General features: G+C 46.1%; 1 protein-coding gene across 1 annotated transcript in view; it reads right to left on the minus strand.

Annotated features, from left to right (window-relative positions):
• Positions 1-25,676, minus strand: part of XPR1 (xenotropic and polytropic retrovirus receptor 1) — a 70,918-nt gene that overhangs the window by 24,151 nt on the left and 21,091 nt on the right. The window contains exon 3 of the mRNA XM_065744884.1: positions 651-752. Coding sequence (XP_065600956.1) covers positions 651-752 — 102 coding nt within the window. The remainder of the gene's footprint in view (positions 1-650; positions 753-25,676) is intronic.

The following is a 25,676-nucleotide window of genomic DNA, read 5'->3' on the forward strand; positions in this document are numbered from 1 at the left end:
GGCAAATTACCTATTATTCCATTCTGAAGTTTATTTTCAAAGGGTGGGAACGCACACTTTCTCAGGGAAAACAAACAATAGCACTTGGAAATTAACATTACTATGTTTTTCCTCAAATTTTCTAAACAGGATTGTGCATACAGCCAGTGACAGACTGCTTATGGCTGATCTAGTCCAGAAGACAGCAAAAGCTGAAATTAGGTGCTTCAAAACCTCTTGGAAGCATGAAGGTGGACAAGTGGCCACACACAGGCAAGGCCATGGTAGCTCTTCCTGCAAAAGCTCTGAAAACACCAACTGGAAAGCTCTGCAGTTGCCTAAACAGACACAGGGGACTGTCAGCATGGATGAGATGAGAAAATGTGCCCTATATGTAAGCTGCCACTTAAATTTAAGAACGTCTTCAAAGTTCAGTAGGATGCTATTACAAAGAAATGAAAGTGCTTGCCCTTCATTCTCCCTCCATTCAAAAACCATGGTTTGGTTCCACGCCTGTGATTAAACCAGAGCAGTCTCCCATATAAGCCTGCCCTGTAATTACCTGATGGTAGATCTTTCATGAACACTGTGGCTATTCTGAAAGTCTGGGAGCTTCAGGCTCTTTTTATGTTGCTGCATTTTCCACAAATATACACAAATAAGCACCTTACCTGAATAGAAAATGTTGATTTTGGCAAGTTCCTTCTCACAGGTTTGGAAGAACTTCTCTTCAAACGTGGCAAAACACCTTTTTACCGTGTCTTCATCTGTGTCTGTAAAGCAAAACAGAAAAACAGAAAAAAAACCAAAGTTGAAGCAGAAGAATATAGGAACATATTTCTAAATGGCAGCCATGGAAATATTTCTTCAGAGGGAAAAAATATCACCTTTTGTCACACGGAGAAAGAACAATCAAGTCCAAAGGCAACGCGTACCACCACAGCTCTATATCAGTGCTGAATTCCCATATTTACCCACACAGCAATTGTTCTGCTGTTCCATCACGGCCAAGTTCACCAGCATGAACCAAAGAACAAACCCCTTTATCAAAAGCTGGGTTTTACGGTGGGCTTTCATTTTTCTTCTTTGGGTTTAGCAGAGTAGAAAGCCAGGCTAGCCTTAGCACCATCAGTGCCCTGTGCCCATGCTGCATACTTTGCCTCTCACGAGGCTCTGTCCTTGTGCCACTCCAGTGCTCCCACCACAGGATGCTCGGTGTTTGGGTTCATACTCAAGACCACAACCCACCATAGGCGAAGCTCTTGCTCTTCAAGAACAAAGCTGGTCGTGACAGCTCTTTACATCAGATAAGCAAACCATTTTATTGCAAAGACAAGGCTTCGTTGGCCTTCTTGGTGGACTCGCTGGCTTCAGCCACCACTCCCACCTTCTCATCACTACAACCTTCCCTCTCTTTGCTACCTGTTTCTCCTTTTATGCATACTTCAGAAGGGTCTTCCAGCAAATTCTTCCAAACTCTTCAGCCCCATTCCTTTTGCTGGCTCTGCAGCCTTTCTTCACGTGGAGCTTAGAGATTTGCACTTTGTTCTGCTAGCCCACAAAACCCAAGCCAAGCCCTCGCTTTCTCCTGAGCTCTATTTTCAGGGTAGTGATGGGTGATGCTGAACAACACACCTCCGAGCCAGACTACAATAAAAAAAGCCACTTCAAGACCTTGCCTAAACCTCTCACGGTTGTATAACCAGGAACCAAGGACAGAACAGCTTCCTCAGCTCGGCCTCTAAGCTTTCACATACAAACACAGCACCAGAGGATGGGAAACAGCTCTGCTTTGTGGCTGGCCATTCCTAAGGGCAGAGTCACAGCAGTTGCCACACTGTACCCCACAGCCATAGAAGTGAGGCCAATCTGGACTTGCCCTAATCCCTGACCCACAAGGTGTGGGAGGTTGGAGCAAGAGAAATTAATGTGCTGTACTGATTTTAGGCCAGCAGCTGCCCGAAGGTTTTCACGTAACTGTAATCAGAGAGTATCAAAACAGAGCTGACTTAAGGAAGGGCCACGGATTTCTGCTCCTTCCAAAATGTCACCTCGTTAGGTAAAGGGAAGCTCAACATGATCCAGTGCTAAACCGACATAATGCCAAAGAAATACCTTATTTCCTGCATTACCAATTATGTTAGGAGACAATGAATGCGTAGAGCTGTTTGACTACATCCGAAGTTATTAAGAGGAAAAAGGGCTCTAAGGCACTAACGAGCCACTACTGAAAGCCCTTCCAAAAACCTTGAGATTGGGAATTCAGGTCTCTGTTTAGACCCCAAAACATTGCTCAGTGAAAAACAAGGCTCTGTACAAACCATTCAGAATCCTTACCCAAACACCTCCTTATAAAAGACATTTTGCAGACCGTGGCAGATGCCAGCTTTAAAAAAATAAATAAAAATCAGGATTTTCTGTGCAGAAAAGGTTTCCCTTTGGTAATGTTCCCACTGCAGTTCAGCAATTTAGCTGCAATAATAGTCAAGTGCTGCCAAGGCTATTGCCTTTATTTGTTCTTCCCCCCAAGGCTAGGACAGGACAACATTTTCTGCCATGAGAAAATCACAGTGCCAGAAATCGGCCTTGGATTCAGGAGCTCCATGACAACAGAAGCTGTTGTTAAAAGGCATCAAGCTATCCCTGGCCAAGAAGGACCACTGGTAACCTCCCTTTTATTCTATTTCTATAGCCCTAATAGTCTCTTACCCTAAAATCCATGCTGCTGCCACGAGCAAGGCTGCCAAGACAGCCCGGTCGATACTGCTGCTTCCTGCCCTCACCTTCCTGCTGTGGACAGAGGACAAGGCAATAAGCCCAAAAGCCTTCTGCCCTTCCCTGCAAAGCCAGAGCAGTTGGGATATATTCCCATCTCCATGACTTTCAGCCTGCCATACCCTGTTGTTGGCCTCTCAGCAAAAAGCCCTGTGCCTCGGGCTCAAATAGGGCTACAAGAATACAGTGCGACCGGGCTCTGGAAAATTAGCAGGCTTCCAGCATAAAAGAAACTCTAAAAAAATAGAAAGTAAACAGTTCATTAATGAATCATAGAATGGCTTGGGTTGGAAGGGACCCCAGCGATCATCAAGTTCCCACTCCTCACCACAGGCAGGGCCGCCAACCTCCAGACCTGCCACCAGACCAGGCTGCCCACGGCCCCACCCAACCTGGCCTTGAACACCCCCAGGGATGGGGCACCCACAGCCTCCCTGGTTGAAGGATCTGCCTCCAATCCCCCACCAGCTCTTTCCCTCTGCCAAACCATCACTATTTTCTAACACTGACAGTCCTACAGCCCCAAGGCCGAAGCTCCCCAAGCTCTTGCACAGTACAATGAAGAGCCTGACAGCTAAAACTCAAGCTGCATAGCTCATAAATGCAAGAATGAAGATCATCTCTACATCCCCAATGAGTCATCCTCTTGTTTACTGGGGGATTTTTCCATGGCCAGGAATCTTCCACGCAGCAGCTCTGTGTACAAAGCCACGTTTCTGTCAGCTGCAAATGGCATCACTTACCCAGCTTCTAATAAATTAATTACTCACCGTGCATTCTCATGCCTGATCTTGTGGCAAATAAACTTCTGCATAAGAACACTTAAGTGCTCAGAGCATAGATACAGAACTGTTTTAGGTTGCATCACTGGAAGTTGTATTCCATATATAGATGGCTTATTTAGCAGGAAAGCAAAAGCAACATCGATAAGGCACCTTGCAGCTAGATACATAACCAAGTGCCTGTGACTGGAAGCACAGAATATAAAGCAATGGTACTATCCTGGTAAGAAAATCAGGTGTAGAAAAGGCTGGCAGATAGACCTGAACATCACTGGGTTGACTTCTACACAGCACTCTTTCAGCTTCAGAAGTCCTGTCCCCATTGCTGCCTGTGCCTACAGGTGACCATGACAGTACTACTGTGGGGCTTACAGGACCTAGACTAGAGGGTACCTCACCAGAAACCAGAAATACGCCACACACTTAAGAACAAAAAAGAGCACCTACAAGAACCACGGCTCCAGATGAAGCTTCTCACTGAGCATCACACGCTCAGGGGCCAATGGACAGAGAACAGTGGGGTTGAGAAACTTGCTCCATGCATACCAGGACCTGCCCAGACACACAGGCCAGGTGTGCCCAGTTGAAGCAAGCAGCCAGCGATGCCAGCAGAGATACCAGAGGTTGGTGGAGGGACCAGGATGGCAGCAGGCATGTCCCTGGGTAAACAACGTGACTGCACATCCCTCCAGCTGCCAATCTGCTGCCTGGAGGCCTGGCTTTCCTTTAAATAAAGCAGTCCTGCAGCAACCACGATTGCACAAAGCCCATTTCACAGTTCACACATCCGTGGTTAAGTGATGCAGAGCCACGTGTTTTATCCAGCCCCTATCTTCTGGTGGGTGTGAAAGATGCTTCCCCAAGTTCCCAGCTTGGTCCTTAAGCAAAGCAAAGGTGAAAGAAAAGCAGCAATAAAAACAAGTAGCAGTGTGGAAGGCCAGAAACCCTGACTTAAAATCAGGAATTCCCAGTGCAGATTGAAGATGTTCTCTACATTCACCTACCCCATGTGTTCCTTCAGCCTGCCAAAACTTAATGATTTCAGCAAGCCCTCCACTAGTCTGTGCTACAGCTCCCAGCCTTCTAGCCAAGGGACGTTTCATATGCACCTGCACGAGAAAGGGGTGGGGGGGATTGCTGCAATCCTATAGATTTGAACTCAGATCAGTGGTGGGAGTAATTACCACAGGGACTGGCAACTCAGTGCTGAGGGGAAACGAAAGGAAACTCAAACACTCCGATGCTGAATGTAGCAGAGATCCCTCACCCTAAAACCCAGAAATATCACTTCCCTGCCCCACCTCATGAAGGAAGGTCACGATTCATGGCGTGGCAAGAGAACCAAGAGGAAGCTTACCCATCTTTTTCAATGGGAATTCAAATCTATCGAGAAAGACATCGGCTCAATCTTGCCAATAATTTAATCAAGCAAAAAAAGGTTGTTTGTCAGAGATAAAGCTTCATAATAAAGTGACTGTTTATGCTTCTTTTATTGAGCCTCCTGTTTAATGGTCCTACTCCCAAGACCTTTAGCAAGCAGCAGCAATTAGCCTCTCATTACAGCAGAGAGCTGACTGAAGCCTGCCTGCAGCTCAGCCTCTGAGCAGACACTGGGGAAGCCCACAGTGCTACCTGGAGTTGAGCTCAGGTGCCCACACCTCCAACAGATCACTCATTAAAACTTCCATCCCTTGCAAGCATCCAGCTGCAGTTGCTGGAGATGAGCTTGATGCAAGCTACAGCTTCCTCCTGCAGGTTGCCAGCAGCGATGCTGAAAACCTTCAGGGAAATAGTGCAATTAGGAGCAAAAAAGGGTTTAAAAGCCCCAGGAGGAACAGGGTGATACTGCCAGCAAGGCAGGACAGAACAGTATGGGAGAGGATGGGGAAGCCCACACTTAATCCCAAGGAGACCTCCCAGAGGACGGGCAGAAAGGCAACGGGCTAATGGATCGAGAACAGTGCTGCATAATTGGAGCTGATACCAGACCTCCACCCAGTACCCCGGGAAGCCATTGGCATCCTTGTAACAATGACAGAACAAACAAGGCTAAGAAAGTTAATGAATAAAAGAAGAAAAAAATCACTAAGAAGTGGCAGTAAGGAACGGCTGAACAAAGGGAGCGCCAGCATCAGCAAGGAAAACAGCACTGCTCTTAAAACTCTTCTCAGGCACACGGGAGTGTTTTTGCTGGGGATATCAAAGCCAGGGGGAGGGCAATGAGAACGGGAAGATTAACAAAGCTGCGTCTGGGGAAAGACTTCAATTAATATTAAGAGCAACCAGAAAGAGAAAACTAACGATGCAGAACAAGCGACAGGCTCCCCATCCAGGGAAGCGGCCACGCAGCACAAAGACAAGCATGCTATAAACGATGCTAGCAATGGCTTCATCCCCCCCCAGGGAGCAAACTATTCCAATTCAATCTATTTGTTTATTTATTTTTTAAACCAGCTATTAAGAGCAAACAGTTAGCGAGGAGATAATAAGCAAGCAATTATCAGATGAAGAGAAATGCGTTTCCAAGGTCTCTTGGAGAGGTGGCACAGGGCTGGAGAGTGGCTCTGTACTAAATCTTACCAGGGGACCTTTACACTCTGCTTCTTCCAGCTCCCCAGGAATGAGGAAATCAAAAGGCTTTTTAATTCTCAGCAGTGTTCACATCGCTGCCTTCATAAACGTTCTGCACCTTTGCAAACAACATTTCTCTTTTTCTGGGCTCACTGTTTAGATGGTTTAAACACCGACTGATAAGCACTAAGGTGGGTGCTTATCTGTGCAAGAGAAACGCTCTCCTGCTCCAGTTCTCACGAGACCACAGTGACAGATGCTGCTGACCCCCACAGAGCCCTCCCCAGCCCTCCCCCAGCCACGTGCACAGCCCCAGCCGAGCCCACCCTGCTGCTCATTGGGACCCCACTGATGCCTGGATGCTCCAACCCTGCAAGCAGCTCTCCGGTGCATCCAAGTCTAGGGCAAATTCAGTTCAGGATTCAATGGCCTTGCTCGCTTGCTCAGCCCCAGTCCCCAGGCAGGAGCTACAGGAAGCTGTCTCTGCCCAGAGCAGCCTGGCCAGGCTGGAATCCCTTAGAAAAAGGTTGGTTTAGTTTTTTTTGACACCCTGAATGAGAAGAAAGATTTAGAGGCACGTGATTCCCCCCCCACACACACACATTGTCCCAGGAGCAACGTGCAGCACTTTGTAAATAACAGAGCCAAAGGAAGCATTCAGTAATTCCTATTGCTTCCAGAACAAAACCTGACAGGACAGGAATACACAAACTGCAGAACTAACTGCCAGCCCCAACGGACTCTGCTTCCAGAAACAAACTGGAAGCAAGCATGCTAAGGAGGGAGGAAACTAAGGGCTCAGCTTCCCAACATACTTCTTGCTTGCATCTCCAAGAGCACTGCAGAGCTTTGCAGCCACCACTGCTGTACCCCTGCTTGGGAGCATGGCAAAAGCCTGAGTTACACTGCAGTGCACGTGGGCAGAATGATGTTTCCAATGACCTTTGAGGAGCTGCTCATTCAGGAAGCCAGCTTCACCTTCAGGCCACGCAGCATACAACTGCCTGGTATACCAGGCTGCAGGGTCAGGATAGGCAGCCCAGCCTTCACTCTGCACATCCCACACAGAAATCAGTGTCACGCACTGGTATGGTGCTGTTCTATGTCAGTGGTTGCACTTTCAATCTTTTCAACACAATGATGGAGTTACAGGACACACCTCAGGTACACGGAACCAGTTGCCCTCACCAGTTACCTTTCCCAACCTTACCTTATGTGCAGGTGCTTTCTCTATCAAGAGTGAATGAGAGGAAGCATGCTTTGCTGTGAGAAACCTGCAAGACCTTCAGACCTTGGCTTTGCCACGTAGCAGACAAAAAATGTGATTCTCACCCCACAAGCTGTTGCTTGAGCTTTGCATGTGGTCACTAGGGCTGCAGAAAGGAGCACTGCTCCCAGCAGATGAGCAGCTGCAACACGGAGCTTACTGGGACCAGCAGTTTGCCACCGTCCTACTCCACAAACCCACCCAAGGGTGAAAAGCAGGAGCTAAATTCAGAGAGGATTTTGGTGAAAGGCAACACTTCAAGGTATTTTTGCAGGGAAACCAATCTGTTCCTTTAAAAAAATAAAGGAAACTGGGTATTACAAGGTTATTCTGCACTGCTCAAATCTGTCAGCAACGCATCAGCACAAAGTTGTTGTCCTGATTTCAAAATCCTGCAAGGATTTTAATGTAACCTTTAGGCAAACTAATCCACTACAAATAGAGGGAGGATGGCCTTCGAGATGACAGTGTTTTCCTCTCGCCCAAGTTAAGCAGGTTTCTTTTGGCAAGAGAGCACAAAACATCACCACTGTGTCACACAGAAGGGAGGAAGAACTGCTTTGCCACAGTCACACCAGTATACACCAGCAGCAATCAGTTCCAATAGGTCTTGGGGCTTTATTTCAACCCCCAAGAAACACAGAGGTGCCCCAGTTCATTCACTCAATTGATTCACCAACTGTTCTGAAACATGAATAAATATGTAAGCAGCTACTCTCCTCTAATTAGTGACATTCAGTGAATCTAACCCGAGAGCATGAACCTCCAAGCCCCTGCTTTTTAGCTCTCAGTGCCTCCCCCCCTGGGAACTGAATAGCAATCAGGTATGTAATGCAGGGAGGGTTGCTTCTGGCTTCCTATTTAAAGCAGAATACAGGGGGTGGGGCAGGAAGACAGGGCTGAAAAACAATTAAATCCTTAAAGCTGGGTAAATGGTCTTTTAAGGATTAAAGAGAAAAAAAAAGATTAGAAATTAGGGAGAAGGAATAAAGGAAAAATAAAAATGATGGCAATTGTGGAAAGCGCGGAACAGATGATGCATTTCCTATGTGATAGCTTAAACAAGTCCCACGGCACACCTCCTGAGTCCATCAAACACCACATTTACATAAAATCATTAATTCATTACAGGCCTGAAAGAAAAGAGGGATGGGTCGGGGGGGACAGGGTGCAACGAATGGAGCAAAACTGTACACCAGGGACGTAAGGAAAAGCTCTATTTCTGTGCACACCGAGCTTCCTGATGGCAAGAGGTACAAAACCAACTCTAAAGAAGTGTCTCAGACTGAAAAACCTTAGAGCCTGCCAAGACTAAAACACTGTACACATACGATAGCCATCCTGCTTGCAACACACCGGGGAAGCTGCTGATGCTGCACTTGTTCCTGCGCTGACGAGAGCGCTTTGCTCCTGGTTCAGCTTACAGCACCCCGAATTAGCAACGTGGCTCTGCAGAGAGCTCCTGCTTCGTGCCCTGAAACGACAGTAACTTCTCACCGAAAGTAAGCCAAGACATTAAAGCCACCTCCCCCAACACCTCAATTCATCTGTAACATACCAACTGATTTGTTGTTTCTTTGCTGTTTTATCACTCCAGCTACCACCCCTCCCCCAACTCCAAATTGCAATTTGGGAGCTATCAATCTGCCTTTGGAGACAGTGTTATCGGGGTAATCCCACAGCACAGCATAATTGGGCTTCCAGACGGCTGCACTATTTTTAAAGCAGAACATGGAAGTATTTTCCCTCCCTTTGCCAAACGAGTACATGAAATATGCCACATGGCAGGTAGCATGCAGATGACAAAACAGTCAAAATGCAGCAGAAATACAAGATGGGGTTGTCAAAAGGATGCCAACATGTCTGCATAAAAAAAAAAATTATATATATACTGATATCCACTGCGACAAAAGCTTTGGCATATCTCTGCTCCCCAGAAATGATAACCTTCACCATTGTACACGTGAATTCAGCTGAATAAAGGGGAACTGCAATTAAGACCTAAGGAGTGTCCGGGGCCTTGGATGCACACTTACCAAGTGCCTGCTGATGGGTCTGCTGGCAGCATGAGCTACATTGGGCTTGGCTGAGGGGCAGGAGGACAGCCAGGCACAAATCACAGCTACACACCAGCAGCCTGCCTGCCAGAAGGCACTGGTCACTAAATCAGCCTTCCATTTTAGGAACAAGCTGGGAAAGACCAATCTAAATGGCACATCTTATGGATGAGTCTGCTTTTTTGCTTACTGTACAAGGGCAAATCTAGAGAATTTATAGCAAGTGATGTATTATAAGGAAGTATTTTTGCAGCTAAAGAATAAATGGTATCATTTTAATTTCATACCACTGGATATTGCAAAACTACAAAATATCGTTTACAGGAAAGGAGTTAAGAAGAAGCAACCATGACCAGCCCATCAGCACATATGGCTTAGGAAGCTTTTCTGAGGTGGGAAAGCCAGAGCTCACTGCACCCACAGCAGTTATCTCCGCAGAGGTCAGGAAAGCAGCTCCCTGAGCACAGGGAACTACCAGGACCTGAGCCCAAGCCCTGGCTCCAGCCAGCAGCCACATCCAGGCATGCTCAGCTCTCCCTATATGAGAAGCAAAGGGCAGAAAGGCCACAGATAAGAACTGAGAAACATGTTGTACATCAGCCTGGTGCTACTGTACTCTAGGCTAAGAGAAACAACTAACAGGCAAACAAACACAGCTCCAGATACTCATCTTCAGCACTTACAGAGCTCTCTCGTTGTGCAGTAAGCTGGGGCAGGAGGAAGATCTCTCCCAGGCGATGGGGAGAAGTCACGGTGTTGCATCTTTAGACAAATGTATAGCAATCTGTTCAGAGAAATTAGCTTCTAAAAAGCCAAACGGTCTCACAGTAAGAACTAAGGTTCTTTCAAACCCTCCCTCTTTTTTTCCCCCTTTTTTACGTATGCAAAACCATGAACAAATCCACCATCTGCACTCTCACAACTGCTCCTCACATTTGCACAGCCTGACAGAAGGATGTTATCGGCGAGCTGCTGTCCTCTTTGGCAGCTTTCAGAAACGAAATGCCACATCAGTCTGGTGACATCTTTGACCCATGACAACACTGCAGGTGCTAGGAAGGAAATTCCTGGATGAAATCGATAAGGTGCCATAAAACCCTGTCAGCTCTGCTATAGCTGCACAGAAGGGCTGCAGCAGCAAGACAAAGGCAGCGGAGGATTCAGCCCTAGGCTGTGGGGAGGAATGGAAAAGGCTGTGCTCTTAGGAACGGTGCCTTCAGTAGCATTAGTCCAGGCTGCACGGGAAGAGGGCAAAGTTAGTCCTTCTCATCTCCCAGATTCTCACAGCTACTACCTGTAAAGCATCACTGTGAGGTTCCCTTTCTTCTCTCACCTGCTCACTGCACAGCTGTTGTGCATCCTTTCAGTGATGATGGCCAGCTCAGACACACACACACAGTGAGTGAAAGCCCAAGACCTTCCAGCAAAGATCGCTTCCCGGCCATCTGTGATGGGAATACTACACTGCTGTTTCTATCCACACAATATTCTGGGTGCTACTTCTGTCACTTTGGGAAGACCCCTCACACTTACTCCTGAATGTTCTTTGAAGGTTGCAGGCGTATTCCCCCAGCAGCACGATGCATGCGTGCTCACTACTGTCCCTGCTCCCACTTGTTTGAAATTCCTGCAGGATCCTGACATACTTCAGTGGTACTTTAATAATAGCCTAATAATTGTCGCACACAATAACTGACATTGTATGGAGACCTCGGGTGCTGGGGGTGAGTAGGAGGGGTTGCCTTGGTAACAAGCAAAAATCGTTTGACAAAGAGACTCCAAAGGACATGAGCTGATCCACTCGCTCCCTGCACAGGAATCCAAGGGAAATGTCCCAGAAGCGAGCTTTTCTGGGCAGGGAGAGTGAGCAGCACTAATGCTAGCTCAGGTGGAGGCAACCCAGCAAGCAAGGCTTAGGGAAACCAAAGTGGATAGAGGCACTGCAGCACCCTGGTGGTGATGCTCTCATCCCCGTACCACCATGAAGGGAAGGACCAAGCTGGCTGGCACTGCTGATCCTGAGCACTACCAAAAGCAGCACTGAATCTCAGTGAGATGGAAGCTTACTGTCTCAACAGCTTCACTTTAAGCGCTGGAGAGGGGTAATGAGGTCAGTGGGTTCCTCTCTCCAAAGTCCCAAGTGTCTGTTTTTCCTCTGCTCTGCTTTGATCACGTTGGCAGGTTTCTTTTAAAGACATCAATATTGTAACGCGCACCGAACTCAAAGCTTTTAAAACGTGGCAGGGACCACTAGCATACACGTGAGAATAAACCCATTCAGACTACGCATTCTTGCAGTTGTCCTCCAGGGCAGGAAAAAACACCTCCTGCAAGCTCCAGAAATGCAGCTAGTCCCAAAACCTCACTCCCATCCTTCCAGTGCTTGCTCACTGGGAAGAGGCAGCCGTGAACAAGGAGCGAGTCCTTTAGGCTGCACACAAACAAGGCAGCTCTTGGGGGGGATGCAACAGGAGAGAAAAACCTCATTACTACTATTACTGATAACAGAAAGGAGGGAAGGATTGCAGAAAGACGAGGCACAAAGAGCTGCCCCTCAAAGGGAAGGGCCTGGGCTGACAAGACGGCCTCCTTTCAGCACACACCTTCCCCCCCCACTCCAAGCAGCCAAAGTTGTGGGGCCGGGCTCGCTTTGTGCTGCCTTGGGAAACAGGATCACAATAAGGATCTCTAAAAAGCACGCCCTGGCACAGAGCCAGCTCCCTTGCCAGCAAGATCCTCAACCTCTAACACCGAGAGAAATTCCTACTAATTGCGGAATTGTTCTTTCTTCAAAGAGCCGTTTCTACAAAGCTTTACAAAGCCGAAGACATCAGAGGAGGCCAGTAACATTTGCTTCCTCTGTTAAACACCAGACAGCAGAATTAAACCTATAGGGATCAGGAAAGAAACAACATTCAGTGGTAACTACAGAGACCTCACTGCATTTTGATTTCCACATTCCAAGGAGACTGCAGAAAGCTGAAAGGGAAGCTGCAAGCCTCGACTGCGAGCTGGAAACGTGGCACCGGAGGAAGGGAAAAGGAAAACGGGGAGCAGGAAAGGGCTGGAAAGGTGAAAATCCCTTGAGACATCCTAATCATGTTCCTCTGTGTATCACAGGACACCAGACAGCGTCTCAGAAATGGAAGCGACAGCCGCCCCTGCTATCGGGAGCATTTATCTGATGCATTCTCAAACCTGGGGAGGAAGCAGAACGATACTGCAATTTAGCTTGCCTGTCCAAACCGCCCAATCAGATCTATAGACACGGCTCAAAAGACAAGTTTATCTACAATAATTACAGGCAGATTTTTTTTTTCCTTGCCAGACAACAGAGGAAAGAACACTAGGGTCTTGTTATCTGTGTTTCAAGATACGTACTCGAGCCAGACATCTCTGCCTCTGACACCCGTGCTCTTAAATTATAAATGCACGAGTGAGTGTGGAAACAAAGGCATTTCTTCAATTAAAGAGCTTTCTTCTCCAAACACACCAAATAGCCTTCTCAATACCCCAACTAACAGAATGAAGGAAGAATAAAAGACCACTCAGGAGAAAAAGAACCATCCTACAGATTGATAGGCACACACAACGCGATTAATTTCTTTGCCCCATCTTAAATCCCTGAGAATAAGTTCAGACCAATCCTCAAAGAAAGAGATGAGTAAAACCAGGAGGGGGAGAAAGTATCATGAATTCTGAGCATACACTAATATTACAGGGATGGGAAAAGTGATTAAAAAAAGCAACACTGTTTTAATAGGTTCAAAGCTTAGCTGATAATAGTGCATTGAGCAGAGAGAAAAGCAGGACTTGAAAAATAAGAGTAAAATGGGAAAATTGGCCAATTATGTGTATTGCTGTGCATTTGCAGCAGCAAGAGTGAAATATGCTGCAAGATGGTTTGAAGCAAAACCAGGATCTCCAAGGAAGCTACACCAGTTATTTGGGCATTAAGCAATGGAGGAAAATTGAGACAGAACAGACAGAAATGCTCATCTAGGAAAGGACTTGTGTTAGGGCTGGCTTTTCTCCTGTGGCAGAGTTATCCTTCAATGTGAAAATCATGAAGAACTGGCATGGAATTGATTCAATTATAAAATTTAACAAGATTTGCCTTTTGAAGTAATATACCTAAAGGTCAGGTACTCGCAAAAATAAGTCGTAGGCTAAAAGAGTGCACAGAGCTGGCTGAGAAACCCCAAGCTGGAAAGCACACCACAAACAAATACCAGAACTCCCACACCTCGTCTGCAAACAAGCTTGCGTTATAAACTTCAGGCAAATATAACTAGCAACACAACTGGTAAGGAGCTCTGGGCAGGCATATGCCTGAACTGGTTAACTCTGAAAACACAACCACTACGAAGATGCTGGTTAAACCATTTGTATCATCTTCGTGCCTCTGCACCAGAGCTTTGCCCCACTTGCCCCATGCTGACCTATGTTTGTCCAGCACAGCCAACCCTTGGGCCTGGGCCATCATCTGGGAAACGACCCAGCTCCAAGCAAGCAAGCACTTCCCAGCATTGCTCTCCTCCTTCCCTGCTTTTGCAGGGGAAAACTCAGCACCAAAGCACTGTCCTGGGACTGACACAGTCCACAGGAGCACCTTAAGCAGCTGTGTGCTTCTCTAACAAATTAATAAGCAGGCCTAAGCTATCAAGGGAAGATTAGGAGGGAAGACTTCAGGCTGCTTAACATCCCTTCTTTACTTTTGCAAGTCACATCAGTGTACAGTCAACAGCATATGCCTAAGAACTTCTTTGAAACCTGTCTGAGCTTGCAAGGAGCCCCCTAGCTCGGAGCAGCACCTTGATCCCACCTGAGGTACTCATGCTGGACACAAGTCACCTGTCTGGCACGTCGGGGAGTTCCCCTTCAGTTGGGATTGTTTACAAACAAGCCAAGCCTGACACAAGGCATGCACTGTCTGCAAACAAACACTGTCCAGACTTGTAGTCTGCAACAAGCAAGAAAGCCTCAGCAGCCCTTTGCCAATTGGTGCTGTTCCAGTGGATATTCCCTTTCACCTTGAAAAGCAAAGAAGCAGCTGAAAAGCAAGAAGTCCTCCAGATCATCAGCATCACAGAAGTGCCAAAGATAACAGAGCTGAGAGAGATGAGGGAGGCTGGGTTCGTTCAGTCTGAAGAAGGTGCATGGCAAGATCCTTCAGCTGCCATCAACCACGCAGCGGGAGAGCATGGAGACAACTTTCATCACTGGAAATGACATGAGTCTGAAGAGAAAACAACTGTAAGCCATTCCTAGAGGCCAGACAGATTATTCACTGGCTTTTTAATTATGTCAAAGAAAGCTAATCGGAGCAATGGGCTGTGAATACAGGTTGTACTCTGGTTTTATTGTGCTGAGAAGAACAATCTTCATGTCAAGGTTCGAAAAAGGGACACCCTCACGGTCTACAGCTTCTCTTAATACGATGAAAGAGAAGAAAAAAGGAAAAAGGTATCGCTGGGGAGGTGTCAAAGATACTTACAGTAGAAATAAAAAAGCAATACTCGCCTTTTTCAAACAATCTCCCTTCCAAAAGCAAAGCCAGCACAACACTTGAAACAAATAAACATGCCTTGCATGGAAACAGAGCTCCTGGTAAGAACAAGGTCACTGTGGCTTGCCCAGAGCTGAATGCAGGGCACCGCGTGGTCGGGCTCTCACAGCTCTGCATCTGCAGGATGGAAAAGCTGCATCCATGCATTTACAAAGCCGAGCAGAAGGTTGCAATCTAATTGCTTCAATTGACAGAAATAAATACTGCCCCCACCCCCAATATTTTCAAGTAATTATCTGGCTGAGCAATCACAGTCATGAAATATGTTGTTATCCTAAGCCGACGTTTATAGTACCCAGGCTTAAAACAGCACCTATTGCAATCCTGGCTGAGTCTCTCTCTCTCCAAGCCCACAATTACAGCCCGGTCCATCTAAGGCTTCCTCGCATAGTTTAGAGGTGCCCAGTCCACACAGATGAGTCCCTGGATCCCATAACTCCATCACTGTGTTAAAGAAAAGCCGTAACCATGCTCAGTGCAACACACCTCTAATGAACATGAAATCTCTTTTACAGAGTTAATTTTCTACTACAAAACTAGTTCAGAAGTAATCCCAGTTATTTACTGGATGGTGTAGATCACACTGCCCACAGCAGAAGCAGCAGGAGATCTCATTCCAAGATGCATGCCAGAGACTAGGGGCTGCTCCTCCCTGCAAGAAAGATGAGCTGGAGCAGGGCACGCTGACCTGCACCATGCAAGTCACTGCCAGCACAAATTACACCAGCTACAGTCATTGGTGAAAGTAAGGGAAGGAAGGTGTAATGCTATAATGTGATGGAAAGTGCAGCAATTCTAGTGGGGTGACACAATCCTAGGCTGCAGTGAATCAGGACAAGCCCAGATGTAGCAGCTGTGGATGCAGAAACAAAGGAAAAAAATCCGCTTACCCTTGGAGGGCCTCAGGTAGGCAGGGATCTCCAGCAAGATGCCCTTACCTCCACTGCCAACCCTTAAATGAGGGCTGGGAAGGGGTAAATCCTGGCCCCAGCCCTTCTGGTCACTCAGATGCATTGCATACACCTGAGCTCCTCTGGGTTGGCCCTGCCTTCCCACCAGGTGCTCCATCACTGCTTCAGGCTGTGACTTAGCATTTCTACTGCAGGAGGATACACAGGCTCAAGTCTTGCTCTTGTTATTGCAAACAGCAAGTTGAGCAGCAGTGTGTTTGCTGACAAAATCCTGTGGCCCACGGGAGGGAAAAGAAACACCAAAGGCCTCAGAGCTTAAGGAAAGCTGTAATCACTTCTACGCTCATCGGTCCCAAACCTGATTAGTCTTCGTCGAGTGGCTTGTCAGTTGCCAAACCCAAAGTAATCCTCATGTTGAGCATTTTTTGTGCTTCTCTTACCCCTACACAATAAGCTGAGCTGCTGGCAGGACTTTCAGGCCACGGAGCATATGGCTCCAGCTCCAGGACCTCCATTTGCTCTTGACAGCAGAGCTGCTCCACAGATTCACCATCAGAACCAAGGCCCTTCTGTTGTTCACCTCTGAGTCCTTGAGTAATGAGGAGCTCTTCAGTTCCAGGGAAAAAAGGGGAGAGAGAAACAGATGTTGAGGGCTTTGCTCATGGTAAGGCACCTCCAAGCAAGAGTTACATCATGGTCTTGAGAATTTGGGGAAAAAACAAGAACCATTTACGCCAGTGCCATGACAAGAGACGCCAAGGCTACAGGAACTGAACACAAACACCCAGCTTTTTAATGAGCAATGGGTCTAAACTGCCAGCAGAACAAATTGCCAAGGAATTCATCTGCCATATGAAGGCTGTAGCATCCAGAGCACCCAGAACACAAAACACAAAGATGATGAGGTTTAGCCAAAGCACCACATTTTAAAACTGTCATCTTATTATCACAGTGTCACGAGTTGGAACTATAAGTGTGTTTGAGGCATGCTGGAAACTATGGGTTTAATTAAATACATTCTAGAGAATGTTTCTGATGCTTTCAGAGTACTTTTTATAGTCTTGATGTTGTGGCAACACAGGAAGTGGTATTCACATCAAAGATAGCACCAACAGAGCAAGGAATTTCTAAGTACGCAAGTAGAAGGACAACTCAGGTTCTGAGTCAAAATACCAGCATTCATCTGGAGTGGAGAGAGTGGGAAGTGAACAGGAATACGAAATAAACCCCCAGGTACAAGAGGTGAGGTAAGCACAGGGTCCTGCTAAGAACTCAGAGGTCACCACGACCCCTTCCCCTGCTATTGGCGTGGCCTTTAACACGGTCACTCTGACTTGTGAGTTTTATTAAGCCTTGTTCTTCTCTAACCTCCAAAGAAGGGCTGGCACGCACGCAGGACGCCTGCTGCATACTGAGAAGGGAATAGGAGGCATAAGCCTGCCTGCACACTGAGACCTTTCCTCCGGATTTCAGCCCTGAATGAATCACGGAGCAGCACAAGCAGGGGCTCCTCCTGGCCACACCTGCTGCACTGCACGAGGGGATGAGTGCAGGACCAGGGGTGCCTCGAAAACAGAGAGAGAAAAGACAAAAGAAGGCACTGAGGTTATTCCACATTTCCTTCTATACATACAATGTAAAAAGGTCTGGCTATATAGGTGAAAAATAAAATACCAAAGGTTTAATTTCTTCTATCCCTTTTTTCACAGCGAGCACCATGTTCACAAGCTGAGATGTAATTGCTGTGATCAGAACTGCCACATCAGGTCAATAGTACAGAACCACCACATCAGATCAGATTTTCAGCTTTCAGCCACAACTTACTGCTGGGTTTCCATTTCTTCAGAACCGAAGTTATTGCTCTGATTAAGAAACAGAAAACCATTCACAATACAAGCACCAGAAGGGACGTAAAGTGCTTCTTCCCCAGAAAAAAAAGACCAATATTTTCCAAGAATGGAGGAGCTACTTCCTGTAATACGTCATTAATCATAGTTCTAAGGTTCAGAAAAGTTTCCGACTGCCTCTTGACCAAACCTTTGCATTTATTGGATTTAGTTCAAGGTAAAGAAGGTTATATGAAATTAAAACCAGGAAACAGCTCTAAAAACATGACTCCTTTACAAGTCTGTGCCAGGTTGGAGTTTTTAGGGTCATCTCTCTCAGCTCACTTCCTTTCCCTATGCAGCTCACGCAGTCACAAACCACTAGACTTCTTTGCAGATCTGTGCAATTTTGCTTGGATGAATGACATTTCTTTTTCTGAGCATACAGCCACTCAAGTTTTAGAAACCTGGCTAGTGACATTTAATTTCTGTGTAGATGCACACAGTTCAGGGGAAGGAAGAAAAGCAAGCAGTAGCTTGAGTCAGGAATGCAAAACTAAACTAGTCCATTGTCTGTAGAACAGTCTACAGATATCTGTTACAGATAGAGGAGCATAAATGCATCAAAGTGAGGAAGCACCCATCACTAGCAGTAACACATGAGCTAACAGCAAAAAAAAAAAACAAACCACCAAACAACCAAACTACCATACACATTAACATTTAGAAATCTCCCCTGGGCTCAGCTAATTGCTGTGATCAATTCTGGCTTGCTCACAGAAGCCTGGACAGCTAGCTAGAGGGGGCAAGGACAGAACCACAGCACGGGAGATGCAATTTTAATGAGCTTTTAAACAGCCAAGGCAGCATCACAGCCCCCTGCGTGCACTGGACAGCAGCCCACCAGATGCTGCAAGGTAACTCACCCTTCTCCAGGAGCAAATCACCTCCAATAGTGCTTATTATCTCCAGAAGTACTAGGATTTATTTTAGAAAACCAGCCCGTTTTATTTCTTAACAGTATTTACAAAGCTCAGGAAACAACAAAAGCCCAGGACACATGCTTGATATTCTTTTCAGCACAGACGATACAAAGATACATAATCCTCTTAAGAAGTAACTGTTGTAAAGCGTGGATAACGCTTTGTAACAGTGTCATATCTTCCTAAAGAAGGGATTTCCAGCCCAGGATTTCAGAAAGCACACTAAATGCAGACTACAAGGACCACAAGCCATCCCAGAGTCTGCATCACTTTGTCTGCAGACGATCCTATGCCTTTGTGCCACTTGGTTGCTTTTCCCATAGATGGGACAAAATTAATGTACTGCTCACGGAAGCAGACTGACACCTGCCCCCCATCTCCTGGTAAAATTAAAGCAAGCAGAGAGGGTGTAAAGGTCCCACTCTTTTCATTAATAGCTTCCAATAACTCTGTACAAGATCAGACTCCATATTTTTGTTTTGTTTTAACAAGGAGATGCAGTTCAACTTATTTCTGAGATGGAAAATGAAAACTATGTATAAACAAAAATGTATAAAAAGGGAGAACTTCAGAGGTTGCACTGCCAGGGCATTATTCACAGGGTAAACTTACAGCTCACACATGCCCCCGTATAGCAGTAGGTGTACTGGCAAAGCAATCAAAACATTGGACTTAATGCTGCTACAGCTCACTAGGCAATAATTAAACAGCTATCTTTCTTATAGAAAAGAACTGCCAAAGCAATTTTGCTCGTTAAAGTTAGGTCCCTTATGCCAGCTTTATGTGAGAAGAGCCACACCGAGTGAGGCCAAAAGGTAAGTTAGCCCAGCAGTCCCTTCCCATCATCACCCAGTATGATTAACCAGGGGAGAACGCAAAGAAAAGATGACTGTGCAATGAAACTTCCCCTAAATAACCTCTCCTGGAGCACCTATTTGTGGTTTGGGGCTTTCTGACTCTCTTTGGAGCTTAAGTATATTTCCCTTCTATGCAATGTGCAGAATCCTGAGTTCAGCTCTCAAACTCCCAGCACCCCCAGACCTGTGCCAAGCAAGTTATGTCTCCGCTTTGAATCTGGCATCTGCTGCTTCCATTTGATATCCCCTAGTTCTCATTGTGTCAGAAAGAACGAGTTGTTCACCTATGTAATCAGGTAGACCTCTATCATATCTTATTCAAGGCTAAATAGCTCTAATCAGCTCAATCACTCGTTACACAGAAGCCAGTCATTCATGTTACTGCCCTATTTTGTGCTTCTTAGCTCTTTGCTCTCAGCCCTTTGAAGCAGGATATGCTGGCAGGGAACGGCAGCACCAGCACTGCACACAGCTGGGCTGATAAGCAGATAGCAGCTTTCCTACCAGCCTTGCTTTCATAGCATAAGGTTTTCTTCCACCTCCAGCACACCAGGAGGAGGAGGTGGGAGGGGAGATGATGGACTGGGCACAGCACTCCTGGTTTTCACCAGCCCAAGCCCCTCACTCTCCTCCTTTGGCTACAGCAGTGAGCAGAAGGTCTCTGCTGAACCAGGTCACTGAGAACAACCTCTTCCTCCCAGACCTTGAACCTGCTCTGTCTGCTCCAGGTACAAAACAAAGGGCTGTGCACAAAGGCCAAAACTCAGGTACATCCATGCTCCCACGCTGCATTACATGGTTCATACATGCAGCACGCAACACCCAAAAGGAAACACAAAGAATGTGACAGTAAATACTGTCAATCAAAAAAGAAGTCTGGCTGCAGATATACCAAGAAGGGCTTATTTTACATCCATCTTCCTCCTGCACTGCCTGCTTTGAGAGGTCTCATTCAACCGTTTGAGGATGCTGTCCTTGATAGAACATCAGGCAAAGCTGTGAAAATAACAGGCAAGAAAACTGACATTGTTTCTTGATCTTAATTTCCACAGTTGGGTAGCTCTTACAGCAATATTTCATTCTGTTGTGGGGATGCGAGAGACAACTTACATAAAGTTCAGTTTAATTGAAAAAGGAAAAAAAAAAGCTAACAGAAAGAAAGCAGACAATGCCAAACCCACTCTGAATCCTCACATTAAGTCAATCAAAGGATAACGAAGCACAGTTTTTATTAATTACTCATAGGCTGTGCATACACATGCACACCTCAAACACGCTGCACAAACCCACAGTGCTTACTCACTACAAAGTCACAGCATCCTCCCCAGCCTACCACTGTACTTCCACAGGGAGTCCTGGTCTTCTCTGAAACAGCTCTGCCTGGCACGTAGGGACAACAGCACTCAGAGTTACTAAAAACATATCACTCAAATCACCAACACAGCGTGGCATGTGCACTCTCATGTCTCTAAGCCTACACCTGTTGCTAAACTGCTGTGGCATACGGAGGGGAGCAGGAGGACTTGAAGCACATGGCACAGAGGCAAGGCAGAATGGCAAGGTGAGGCAGCTCAAGGAACACAGCTTAACCATGATGATCTCAGAGCTGGAAAAAAATGCTGTGGCAATGGCTGCATTTAGACTCATCTCTTCGGCACAAAAAAAAAGGTTTGCTAGAATTTGGTTACTGTAAAAAAATATATTAATTCAGAAGACCCAACTTTTTCCTTCAGGTGTACTCTTGGTACATGACGAGGTAATGTCTCCATCCCCCACTTTTCCTTTTCTTCAAACCTGCTCCTATCCTACTTCTCTGACTGCTGCTCTATTTCAGTTTCCAGGGAGATGACAGCAGCCTCCATAACAAAAGAGACGTCAAAAAAAAAAAAAAAAAACAAAACCCAGACCAATAAGCTGCAAATTCAACCCACACAAACTTCAACCTCACAAGCAATCCATGGAATCCAGCTGCCATTATAGATTTCCCAGCCACCTTCCCTTATGGATTGATACAAGAAGAGTTGAGTGAATGCTTTCACATTTTGCTTGCAAAAACAAAAGCGAAGTGAGAAAGCCAGGGCATTAGCATGGTTCTTTACTGGCAAAGAAATCCGAGCACTTAACATGCTTTTCAAGGGTGAAATGATTTTTGCTCTGATGTCAACTGCAACAAGATTGCTGTCCCAGCAGATCACTGTCCTGCAAGCATCCAGGTGGACAGACAATCTATGGGAAAGATATCTGTCATTAGTGCTTAGCTCAAGCTGGCTGCAAAGGCCAACAGCCAGCTGCTTGCAGGACTGCCCACCCTCCTTCACAAAACCACCCACAGACCACGGACTGTTGTCTGTGTCTATATTGCATCCTCCCTCCCCCTTCCATCCCCTTTCACACACCCCTATCTGCTCTCAGATTACTGACTTCAAATTTATACATCTCAAGTCAGAGCTAAAATCTCTTCCCGGTACAGCATTAATTGTTTTGATTGTTGGAATGGCTAAATATAGTCACTCCCAATTCCTCAGGGCCACGAAGCTGTCTGGCTTGCTACCACCTACCTGGAAAAGAAATTCAAGGAAAGACAATTGGAGTTCCTATGTTCTAAACTGAAAAATCATTGAAGCGACAGGAAAAAAAAAAGCCAACATCATTTGATTTATTTCTTTCTTTTTAAGCAAATGCTTCCTCCTACAGTTGTTCTGCAAACCTCAGCAAGTCTCTGTGAGCATACATTCACAGGGCACGAAACAATGCAAGCATGAGACCTTTTTTGGGCTTTCCCTCCGTGTTCAGCTCTGGTGGGGCCACAACTCTGTGCTGTGTTCAGTTCTGGGCTCCTCGCTGCAAGAAAGACATGGAGGGCCTGGAGTGTGTCCAGAGAAGGGCACGGAGCTGTGCCATGAATGTGGGCACATACACGTCCATCAGCAGGTACATGCATGCAGACACTTTCTTCCAAAGAACGCAACGGATTAAACATGAACAACATTTAAAATCAGTGCCAGTCATCCCCTGCTATGTCTTCACAAACAAAGCCTGCACTTTTCTAGAACCATAACCAAACCAAACTATTTATTCTTTCATTGCTTTCCAATGAGAGAACTCTTTGAAGGCGTTTCCCTGTTTTTGAAGCCAGCCTTCCACTACTCCTATCACATTCTGAATTTTTTTGGGGGGGACCATACTTGGAAAACAGCGTCACGCTGATGTTAATCAGTCATGCTTGCTAGCTGGAGACTGCTTTCTGATGGCATTTTTTCTGTTCCATTTTCCAGTAAAACTCAATGAGAGTTAGCAGGGAATTCCCCACTCCCAACTCCTTTGGGCATTCTGGAACCAATTCAGAGGGCTGAGATCCAGAAATAAGCTTTGTTCTCCTCTGAGCTGAAGGCATCTTGTAGGTATTGATTTCACATCTGCTTTGAGAAAAGGTTCCAGTGACAGCTGCAGCAACACTGATGGGATACCCTGGGCACGAGCATGTTTTCAGTTACACATAACTCAATTTTCAGATAAGTCAACTTTTCCAGGTCAAAAGGAGACTTTACCTAATGGCCCCTCATATAAAGTAAGCTCCTAAGAAAATCACCAGTCAGATATTTCAGAAAGGAGTTGATATGGGAGAACCAGCATGGCTTCACCAAGGACAAATCCTGCTTGACCAACCTGGTGGCCTTCTATGATGGTGTCACTGCATCAATGGACAAGGGAAGAGCCACTAATGTCATTCACTTCAACTTCAGTAAGGCCTTTGACACTGGACCCCACAACATCCTTCTCTCCAAATAGGAAATATATGGATTTGATGTCTCATGGATGAAGAACCAGCTGCAGGATCGAGCTGGGGAGTTGGATGTGATGACCCTAATGGTCTCTTCCAACTCTAAGGATTCTATAGTCTCAAAGAAAGAAAGACTATCTAATTTGAGGACCCTCTTCCATGTGAAAGTTCTTGGAACTCGGTAGCATGAAGTGAATGAAAAAATCCTCTTATAATTTACTGAAAAGTCCTTAAGAGTAAATGCCTGGTGAAGGTCCCCTTCCAAAGGTCACAGACTAACATTATTTCTGGATACCCTTTACTTTTCTTCCACCATTTGAAGGCTTACAGGAATGGAGGAAACCACTCTTTTCTACCTCAAGATTTTAGTACCTCACCTTTGAGGACATTACCTAAAGATCCTCGAAGCCACTTCTTTACTGCCTATCCATCAGCTCCCAGCTTCAGGCAGCAACCTGAGGGGGAACTGCATCTGCACTACGCAGGAGTCATGAACACAAAGCCTTGAAAAGCTGCACACTGCAAAGGGTCTCCCCTCGAAGCCCTCATACCACACAGCATCATGTAACCCACAGACAATGAGATAACATTATAAATAGCAGCAGCATGTCCTAGCTGTTTGTCTCAGTAAATTCCACAGTGAATAAGGCTGGGTGACTCAAGGCTGTACAGGATTTGATTCAACGGTCATGGGGAAATAGTTTAAAACGAGAAGTGAGACATTGCTTTTCCATCCACACCTCGAAGCTGCCCGCAAAGGACAGCTGAAGGACAGCAGGAAAGCTGTGTGCTGCTGCCAGTACGGACCCAGAGCCAAATCCTTGCCCTTGTTTTGTCTGCCTCTCTAGCCCTCCAGCCTTACAGACTCAGTAAGCTCAGGCTTGAGGGATCCTTTTTTGCAGCCTTATTTTCTTGCTGCTGGACCAGAGATCTAAAAGCTGTAGGGACATCTCTCCCATGCGTGCTTCAACCTATTCCAGGCTTAAAACAGAAGAAAAACGCAGAGTTTCCCAAGGAGCTGTGTGTATAGCCACTGCAATGATGTACAAAAGCAGCAGATTTCTTACCAGGACCGCAAACCACCACTGCTCTAATACTTAACAGCTGAATATTTCTCTTCTTAATGCCTCCTACCCTACTTATCCCCTTGTGCAGCACTAAACACTGGTACTAGTGAGTCCCTAACTCATAGAATCAGTACAACTAGAACAGTAAGACAGAGCATTTACCACGATGGTTGGGCATTTTGAAAAAGGTCTTGGAAAAGGCAATCAGGTACTGGAACAGCCTCCCCAGGGCTGTGGTCATGGCCCCAAGCTACTTGGATGGTCCTGTGCAGTGCCAGGAGTTGGATTCAAAGGTCCTCGTGCATCCCTTTCAATTGGAGACATTTTGTGATTCTGTGATTAAAAGCACATAGCACACATAAGTAGAGCAGCGAGTAAAGAAACAGAAAGACGCTGAAATGAAGCCAGCAATCACCATCCTCTACAAAGGTTAGCAAAGACAGGTCCAGAAGGAGGCCTGCCTCCACAACACTGCTGGTTAAGGACTTGTTAAGGACCTAAAGCATCCCTTATGTCAAACAACAAGGGCTGAAGTCACAAGGCAGATGAGCACATGGGGAACAGCACTTGTCGGGAACAGTCCACGGATCTAGGCTCAGAAAGACAACAGTTCATATCAACATCTCACAGAAGCTACCACAGATACTAACAATAGTCATATCTAAGGAAATCTCATTGTGACCTTTCAGTACATAAAGGGAGTTTATAAGAAAGATGAAGAGTCTGATAGCAATAGAACACAGGACAATTTTAAACTAAAAGAAGGGAGATTTAGGTGAGATGTTAGGAGGAAATTCTTTACTCAGAGGGCAGTGATGCCCTGGCACTGCTGCCCAGAGCTGTGGATGTCCCATCCCTGGAGACACCCAAGGACATGGATGGGCCCTTGGCAGCATGAGCTGAGGGGCAGCCAGTCCACAGCAGGGGGAAAGGATGGGTGATCTTTAAGGTCCCTTCCAACCTGAGCCATTCTATAGTTCTTGCAGACAAGAGTCCCTTTGTGGTCAGCTCTCCAGGCACACCAGCCACGCTGGCGTTCAATGCCAGCTCTAACATGGAGCAGAGCTCAGTACACTGCACTCAACCTCACGGCTGATACAAGGAGCCATGATTTATATCCACAGAAGAACATGAAGTTCACTATGATAAGCTTCATAACTTGAAGCACAGCAGTATTTTATTTCTGACAACATTTACTATAATTAAAGTAAATAAACGGGAGCCGAATATAGACAAGATCTACTCTATTCC

Source organism: Cyrtonyx montezumae, unplaced genomic scaffold (assembly GCF_038088225.1).
Source record: "Cyrtonyx montezumae isolate F1298 unplaced genomic scaffold, pur_monq_1.0 scaffold_1, whole genome shotgun sequence".
In the NCBI taxonomy this organism is placed as follows: Eukaryota; Metazoa; Chordata; class Aves; order Galliformes; family Odontophoridae; genus Cyrtonyx; species Cyrtonyx montezumae.